Here is an 8,721-nt window from a genome sequence, read left to right on the forward strand (position 1 = left end):
AGCAAAATGGCAGGACTTGATGTCAAACAAGCATGGATGATAATATCTTAGAACTTAAAAATTGGAATCTGGGCTTCATGATCTCTTAAAATTTTTTCCATGTCTAGGGGTTTTGGCTTTATGAGTACTTACTTGAATTCAATTCAAGCCATACTTAATGGTGTACATAGTTTTCATTGTTGGATGTGACAATAAAACATTATTAGAAAGAATCTGACAAACTGTTTATATAGCAGAATCATAGTCTTTACTTTTTATAACCAGCATGAATATTGATAGTCCTCTTGGATACAACTAGGGCATCATGTAATCATATTATCCATCCCTTCTACTCTAAGACAAAAGTTCTGGTCCATTTCTTCAGAAGATGTGCTCTCTGATCCTCAATTATCCACCCCAGTGGTTCAGTTCTTCCCTCTTATCACCATCACTCCTGTTCTAATTTCTCTGATACTCATTCACACTAAAGTTTAAACTGGGGACTTCAGAATGGATACTGATTGCTGGCAATTCTGGAAAGTACTGGATGTTTTGAATGTTGGGAAGTGAGGGAAAGGTCAGAATCAAGTGGAATAAGAGGCTGAGGCTAATGAGGACAGATGTCATCGTAAGACATAGGTTTTTGCAACCTTTTTCTGGGCATGGGAAATTCAAGCTATACTCAATGGCTTTTGAATCAATGAAAATATAACTCTCTGAGTTGTATCCACATTGGTGGTTCATGGACTGAACATACTACACTCTCTTTTCAGAGGTCTGAGCATCAGTTTGGCCGAGGGCCCCTCTTGAGGTCTGGACATCAGTCCTACAAGCTCCTTCCTTTGAGCTCCTCAGGTCTTTTGTTCCCTTTTGTTTCTATCCTGCAGTTTTTACTATGGGATACTTTGGCACCTCCTTTAGCCTTCTAACATATTTTGTGACCAGTTCCCTTTGTTTGAAATTCCTTGTGTGGGTTCTACTTTCCACATTAGATCCTGATTGAAACAAAGACCTAAGGAATATCGGGACCAAGGGATAGGACCCTTTAGATGCCATTTTGTGGCAAACATCCCAAGAAAGGAGGTTAATTGACTGATACATGATGGAGAGGCTCTTCAGTTGGACAGAGGGGACCCAAGAGAGGTGACACTGGCTGAGCCTGGCTTTGAACACAAGTATGTCTGAATTTATTATCACACTATCTCCTGGGGTAACGGATAACCTGGAAGCCAAAAGTGATAGGATTGAGGCCTTGACATAAAAGGATCATGTTCCTCCAAGGCCAATAAGGAGATGGAGGTGACAGTATGAGAGGTTAAACAAGGGGACTCTTCAAGTCTGGGAAGAGGAGCTCATGAAGGTGCTTGCCTAAAAGGCTCTGTTTTAGCCTGCCCCCCACCCCCAACTAGGCAAATAAGTATGAAGTTGTTCTCACTCTGTATTTTGAAATTCATCTCAGTCAAGTTAGCTTGTGCTGCAGAAAATTTTTGTGCTTGACCTCAGCAAATGGAGAATGGAGGTGTAACAAACACGGTACAAAAAAATAGTAATAAAGCTGTTACCATTCATTGAAAACCTACTAATGCCCTGCATTGGTAGAACAGAGGGTGGGAAATAAGTCAGAATCTGGGGCTCAGTTTTTAAGGAGATCATTGCTGACCATTTCAGTCCTCAGGCAGTTCTGCATTTTGGGGGCACCAGGGACCAGGCTTGCCTCAGTGAAGGGCATGCTGCTCAGTGCCTGTGGCTTCCCAAGGGGGTGGAGATGTATTTCTGAGGAGCTGAAAGTAGACAATATGGCATCTTTCAGCCTAACCCTCTTTTCAGGAGTGGCCCAAGGTGGGTTCAGGAGGATTGGAGGGCCAGAAATGCCATGTGGACCCTGCCTGAAGCCCACAGCGAATTTTGCAATCACAGGACTCCCTTAGTGGAACTATAGAGGGCAAGCTTACCTGCTCCAGCAGATGGACTCCTTTCCATCTTCCAGAGCCTGGAATTTCCAGTTGTAGCCTGAGTGACAGGCAGGAGAACTGAGTTCTGGGGAAGTCCCTCAGTCTCCCCTTGCTGAGAAGCCTGGGGTCTGTCATCAACTCTATTTCCCTGTGGGTGTGGCTGGGTGCCTCCTTCTCTGGCAGCTCATGCTGATGCTATGATTTCTCCATCAGAGTCTCACAGGATCTTCTGACATACAATTGCCACACCCCACCAAAGTTGGTGGCACCTCCCCATGCTCACCAAATAAATGTCAGTCTCTGTCAGAACCCGCCACTGCTCTTGGGAGCTATTGGAGCTGTGATTCAATCCTGTGCACTTTTGATAAAGGTCCTCCAACTTTTCAACCTTCCCTCTTTTCTGTGCTTTAGGGCTCAGGGAAGAGATGAGGCCATGCCAAGCTCTGTGTCTTGTCCAGTGCAGGGCTAGCTGCTTCTCACTTCTCACTTCCCAGGGAGTTGCTAGGATCCTGGCAGAGCTGCCCTGCTCCCAGGCAGAAGCAGATGCCAATGGGAGAAAGAGGAGGAGATGCAGGCATCAGGCAGCTGTGAATATTTAGGGTCAAAAGTCATACCTGGCTTAGAACTTCTGGGGAGATACTGTCACTGGCTAGATCTTTGTGTCGAGGAAATTCTGCCCAATGTCTCCTCCCTGTTACTACCTTGAAGTTTTGTCTCAGGAGGTGGCTCAGATTTTCTGACTAGGGCTTCATGTCAGGCCAGGCTTCACAGCTCCTTGTCCAGAATGAGGATCTCAGTAACTAGTGTCCTAGAGAGGTCTCGGAAGTGTCTCCTTTCCTGGTGCTCATGTCTCCTATCCCTGTCCCCACAGGTATTGAGATAACCCCGCTATGACATGCATTCGAGGAGTCCCTATGTCTAAAGAATCCTATACAGCAGGTGATGTTAAGATGGGGCTCTGGAGGTCTGGGACACCTGTACTTACACCTGTCTGTTCTGGATACCCCAGCACTCTTTGCCCCTCTTTCTGTATGGCCTTTACTACCCAGTGCTATCCATCTTCCACTGGACAGTGAGCTTCCACAGGGTGGGGAGTAGTGCTTGTTCTCTGCTCTGGCTCGAGACCAGCACCAAGCCAGGCACAGTGGCATCAGAGGGAGTATCTGGACCTTGACACACATGTACTATGTGTGACAGTTTACTCTCTTAGACCATACCTTACCCTCCTCACCACAACCTGTAGCTTTCCCATAAAGAAAAGCTGAGCTGAAGGTCATGTGAATTCTGTCACTTTTGGTGTGTAAATCTGGGACCTTCCTTCCCGAAGGGCCTAACATCTAGAAAAGTGGCCTAATTATAATGGGTCTTCATTATTCTTTTCTGTTTAAACCACAGCGAATAAACCTCACGTTGGGGAGGTCTCCGACTTGGATCAGCAGGTGTGGATCCTTCAGGGTCAGACCATTGTGACAGTTCCACGGAGTGACAGTGTAACTCCAGGTGAGTGGTCATCTTGGGGCTGTTGCCTTGGAGGCAAGGGAGGGGTCACACTGGTGCCCCTGGGAGACTAGCACTGGCCTTTTGTGAAAGGGTGGCTTTACAATAGGGCGGGGGAGGATTTCACACCAGCCTGGGAAGCCATGTCACCGGATGGAGGAGGATTTCACACCCGCCTGGGAAGCCATGTCAGTGAGAAGTTTGTCTGGACAAGAGTGTAGAAAGCAGAGAGGGAAGAGCAGTCTCCTGGGGAGCAGGAGAGATGCTTTCAGTGACTGACAGCCTGTCCCATGGAAGAGGAGTATCTTACTCTGCCTGACTTCAAGGTGTCCTAAAAGGACTAAACGAATGAGTACAGGCAGGCAGATTTCAAGATCATATTGGGCAAAACTTGCTTATGGACAGAATCTCTTCGAGGATCAGAGGGGCTGCTTGGGGTTGGAGCTTCCCACCTTCAGGTGTTTAAGCAGACGTGTGATAATCCCTAGGGCAGGGTCTGCTATCTGGGTAACTCTTGTGTTTGCTCCATTTCCTAGGGCAGTGATGGGTACGTGGCATGAATGAATAAATGAACAAATGAATGCGGTAGTTGGCCATTTGGTGGCCTTGGGATAGCAGGGATTATACTCTTAGAGTTTCTTCCTGCCCCACCTAAAAGATGCTGGTCTTGTCCTGACTTCAAGAGCAAATTGATACCATCTCCCTTCTTATCTTTATTAGTCACTATCACTGTTCTCCCATGCAAGTATCCAGAGTTGCTTGAGCAAGGCAGAGGCATTCCCATTTATTTGGGAATAGAGAATCCAGAAATGTGTCTGATTTGTGAGGACAGTGGAGGGCAGCCCACATTGCTACTAAAGGTGAGTAAGAAAAATAATGTTAAAAAAGGCCAATTTCTTTTGTTTATTTGATAAATAACCTAATTTTAGAATTAAAAAAGAAATATTCTCCTATTTTTAAACATATTTAATATTCCTAGATATTTTTTAGTTATGTGCATGCAACTGAGTTCTCAAGCCTCTCACTAGTTGAGGATGTTTGTCTTTCTTGAATTTTGAGATAGTCTCAACCATTGTTTCTTCAAGTATATTCTCTCCTTCATTCGCCTTACCTTTCCTTTTAGAATTCCTATGCCTTGGTCATTGGGTCTTCTTCCCTCTTTAACATCTCATCTAATTTTCCATACTTTCTATCCTTTCATTGTTTTTGTGTTTTGCTTGATGCATCCTAGGAGAATTTCTTGGTGCAATCTTCCAAGTCATTATTACATTTTAAGCTTGTCCTGTCTGCTAAATCATTCTTCCATTGTGTGGTCTGAAATTTCAGCCTTTACTCTTGTTCCTTAAACTTCAGTTCCATAAACTTCAGCATAGTTCTCTTCAATTGAACTCAACCCAATCCAACTTAGTTCAGCAAATGTGTGAGTTTTTACTGGCCTTCAGCACTGCTGTGGCCATTTGACATCCACTGGGGCACAGAATGGCAGAGGGCCCTGCCCTGATAGGGCTTGGATTCTCCGGGAGAGAAATGGTAGACAATAACTATAATAATAGGTAAGTTTGAGATGCCTTTAAGGGTGTTATGTTCCCTGGGAGAGCACAGATAGACCAGGATAAAGAGGCTGGCAGTGCTAGACCCGGGTAGAAGTCGGGCTGCCATCGAAAATAGTGCAGTAGGCGTCCTAAGATTTCAGCAGACAGTAGAAGGCAACAAGAGAATTAACCAGCAGGGTGTCAGGGACAGCAAAGATTAGTGGAAAAATAGCGTGACAGTAGTGAATTAATGGATGAGGAGTTCAGAGAGATAAAGGCAGATCACAAAGGGCCTTGCCCGCATATGGAAGGACTTTGCCTTTCAATCTGAGTGACATGGGGAATTATTAAGAAGTTTTTAACAGGAGAGTGACAAGAATGGACATAGGTTTAAAAATAATTGTTTTGGCTGATAGTTGAAAGCTGACTGTGGGGTGGGGGGTGCAAGGGTGAAAGTCCTGTGGGGGACTTCGAGGTGCTCTAGGTGAGATGTGATGGATGAGAGGATAGCAGTGGAGGTAGGTGGAAGCCAGTCAGATTCTGAAAATATGTTATTTAAATTGAGGCAACAGGATTTGCTGGCAGAGTGAATGTGAAATATGATGAAGGAAGATCGAGAATTACATTTTCAGCTACATCCTGTCTAGTAAGTCACCCTTCTACTGTGGTTTTGTCCTCAGATGGATTGAGAATTGGACATTGCATTCTGTCATGTGTGAGTACTTAGGACCTCGGTGACAGTGTTGTTGTTGCAGCGCTGGAGGTGAAAGCCTGGATGGAGGGCGTTGAAGAGAGGGATAGGAGGAGAGAAATCCAAGACAGCACATATAGGCAATTATTACAGGCAGGTTTCTGCAAAGGGAAGCTGGGAATGGTGGTGGGCAATCAAAACAGTTATTTTTTAAGATGGTAGGATGACAGCAAATATGCTAATGGGAACAATGGAGAGAAAGCCAAAATGATGAACTGCTGGAGGAACAGCCCTAAGCTGGGAAGGGCAGATGGGACCTGCAGCCCAGGCCTTCCCAGGCAGGGAGTCGAAAGGGAGGAGGAAGACATATTGGAGTTTGAAATGAGAAAGTGTCTTTTTATTTATTAAACACATATGTATTGACTTTTTCTGTGTCGAGGAATACAATGATGAACAAGTCTGGCAATAATTATATGATTGTTGGCTAAATACACTAAGTTCAGATGATAATTGGACCTAATGAAGGTAAATAACCTGGTAATGAGATAGGGAGGGGCTTGAAGATGGCTGAATTATGGACCATTCCTGTGTAGTGGCTCTCCGGAGAGCTTGTGCATGTGTAATTTAGAGGTCCTTGGTTTACTGCTGCAAATCTGCATCTCCTTCCTTTTCCTACCCACCCACCCTGTCACCTCTTGTGTGACAAGAGTTCCAATTCATTCTTCAAGTGTGCCCGGTTGTTTATTAACCTGTCCCTTGTGTCATTCTGACTCCATCTCTGGATTTGAGGCTGGGCGCTGGGAAGGTGAGATTGTGTGCTCAGTCTGTGGCTCCTTTGGAAATGTATTTTTCTAGGCCTGTTTTAATAGAAGGATAAAGCTTTCTTGAACTTTGGAACATTTACTGATTGTGTGCAAATAATTCTGAAGTACTCAAACAGTCTCTGCTTCTCCTACTGGGTGTTCTTTGTTACATTTCAGGAGGAGGAGATACTGGCTCTGTACAATGAAATGGCGCCTGTGGAGCCCTTCCTCTTCTACCACTCAAAGAATGGCAGGACCTCCACCTTCGAGTCTGTGGCCTTCCCTGGCTGGTTCATCGCCTCCTCTGAGAGAAGCCACCCCATCTTCCTCACTTCGCATCAGGGGGGAATATACAATGTTAATTTCAACTTAAATATCAACGCTTGAACTCAGGCTGGAGGGGGCAGCTTGGTCAAAGGTCTTTGTGTTAAATTTTCTAGTTCCCAGTGTGCTTTCCTCTGTATTATTGCAGTGTCATTTCACATCAGTGCTGAGAGGTGGGCAGGACACTATTATCACCGCACTTTAGGAATGACTTCATGGTGACTGAGGCATAGAATGTGGGCTCAACCGTAGGAGAGAGGGTTGATGTAAGGTTCTCCTCTCAAGCTGAAGCTGTCCATTCCACAGCCATCCGTTTGAGGATGTCAGGACCCAAAGACATTAGGGCATTCTCTGGGGTGTGGAAATGGAGAAGCCTCAGAGCTCAAGAATCTTACCCAAGATCGGGTGGCTGTCATGGAGCTGATTGTTTTGTTTTGCTTTGTTTTCCTTCCTATTTGGATTACCTTTTCCATATGCTTTTTGTTTTGTCAGTATATCTCAGGTTGTATAATGTATCCTTTTAAGAGTTAAAGAACTTTTAAAGATAAATAATTTTTAATAACAGTTAAATTATTTTCCCTAATTCTAATATGTAAACATAAAGCCAAATATAAACTTCGTGTGTTTACATAATTAAAAAAATCTAAAACTAAGAGATAAAATGAAATAACAAACATACCGAACTGAAATTACAAATGTAGTTGAGTGAGGATAGCTCAGTGGGTGAGCCTGTGACTGGGGCTTAGCTGAGGGGAGAAAGATCCCTGTCAGTGGAGATAGGCTGGCATGGAGATTATGCATGTAGAAGAGCACTACTATTTCACTATTTTCAGTATAGTCTCACAGCCTTGATTTCTTTGCCTTTTTTAGACTTTTCCTTTTAGGCATGCTTACCATCCACATAATCCCTTTAAAAACTACAGTAAAGGGGATCCCTGGGTGGCGCAGCGGTTTGGCGCCTGCCTTTGGCCCAGGGCGCGATCCTGGAGACCCGGGATCGAATCCCACATCGGCCTCCCAGTGCATGGAGCCTGCTTCTCCCTCTGCCTGTGTTTCTGCCTCTCTCTCTCTCTCTGTGACTATCATAAATAAATAAAAATAAAAATTAAAAAAAACTGCAGTAAAGGTCCCTTTCTTTGGAGCAGAGAGCCTAGTTTTTCCTACCAGCCATGCTTCAGATGATGTATTCTGATGATTACATTACATGATCAATTAGTAATTAAATCACTAATTGTGGGCATAATTGTAGAAAGATGTAGCTCAGCTCTGGATCTGTATATAATAGATTTCTTATTTTGACTCTGATACTACAAATGCAGAAAATTCTGTTTGCTTAAATACAATTTCCAAAACAGCACCAATAACTTAAATTTGTTTTTTTTTTTTTTTTCCTACTTTTGGACAATCAGACCACATACTCTAATAGCCAGGCCAGTAAGCAATCAGTAAGCACTGATTTAATGCAAGGCCTCTTGATTCTTTAAATTTTTCTTCTTCAATTACATATAGTTTTAGCATTGCAGTTTTATAAAAAAAAAAAAAATCAACAAACCAAACATTAAAATGGACACTGAGCTAATTAGTTCTGGGATATTAAATAGAAGAATTGGTTATTGAATATTTACAACTATCCCCACTGCTAATAAATGGTAGCAGTTTCTTACATCTGCCAATTTACCTTGCTACATCGTCAGTTGTTATATCTGACAGTTGGGATTTGCTTATGACATGATTATGGTCTGAGTGTTACAGCATCTCCATCCTGTTACAGGTGATTACATCATCCCATCTCTTTTCTCCACCACCAAAACTGTTCATGCAGACACCATGACACTTTGGATTGTTACTTGGTACAGATTTGAGCTCAAACAAAAGCTCAAATATGAGTCTTGGTGTCATATAACTGCCTACCCTGATGATCCCGAGGAGGTTCTGATAACATA

The 8,721-nt window shown here is 43.7% G+C and overlaps 1 protein-coding gene across 2 annotated transcripts; it reads left to right on the top strand.

Annotated features, from left to right (window-relative positions):
* The first annotated feature begins 2,051 nt into the window (after window positions 1–2,051).
* Window positions 2,052–6,900, top strand: IL36G (interleukin 36 gamma). 2 transcript variants are annotated; one of them, XM_038561487.1, is made up of 5 exons: window positions 2,052–2,301; window positions 2,803–2,870; window positions 3,327–3,431; window positions 4,149–4,288; window positions 6,632–6,900. In XM_038561487.1, the coding sequence occupies exons 2-5, from the start codon at window positions 2,822–2,824 to the stop codon at window positions 6,839–6,841; spliced, it is 504 nt and encodes a 167-aa protein (XP_038417415.1). In that variant the 5' UTR covers window positions 2,052–2,301; window positions 2,803–2,821; the 3' UTR covers window positions 6,842–6,900. The 2 variants fall into 2 exon arrangements, with proteins under 2 accessions (XP_038417415.1, XP_038417416.1); XM_038561488.1 differs by lacking the exons at window positions 2,052–2,301; window positions 2,803–2,870; window positions 3,327–3,431 and adding an exon at window positions 3,488–3,886.
* The last annotated feature ends 1,821 nt before the right edge of the window (window positions 6,901–8,721 follow it).

Source organism: Canis lupus, chromosome 17, assembly GCF_011100685.1.
Source record: "Canis lupus familiaris isolate Mischka breed German Shepherd chromosome 17, alternate assembly UU_Cfam_GSD_1.0, whole genome shotgun sequence".
Classification (NCBI taxonomy): Eukaryota; Metazoa; Chordata; class Mammalia; order Carnivora; family Canidae; genus Canis; species Canis lupus.

Bases quoted from the DNA above. Each gene is read 5' to 3' on its own strand.
- IL36G (XM_038561487.1), top strand. From the start codon at position 2,822: ATGACATGCATTCGAGGAGTCCCTATGTCTAAAGAATCCTATACAGCA. The intron at 3,432-4,148 runs GTGAGTGGTCAT...TATCTTTATTAG, and splicing joins GAGTGACAGTGTAACTCCAG to TCACTATCACTGTTCTCCCA. The intron at 4,289-6,631 runs GTGAGTAAGAAA...GTTACATTTCAG, and splicing joins AGCCCACATTGCTACTAAAG to GAGGAGGAGATACTGGCTCT.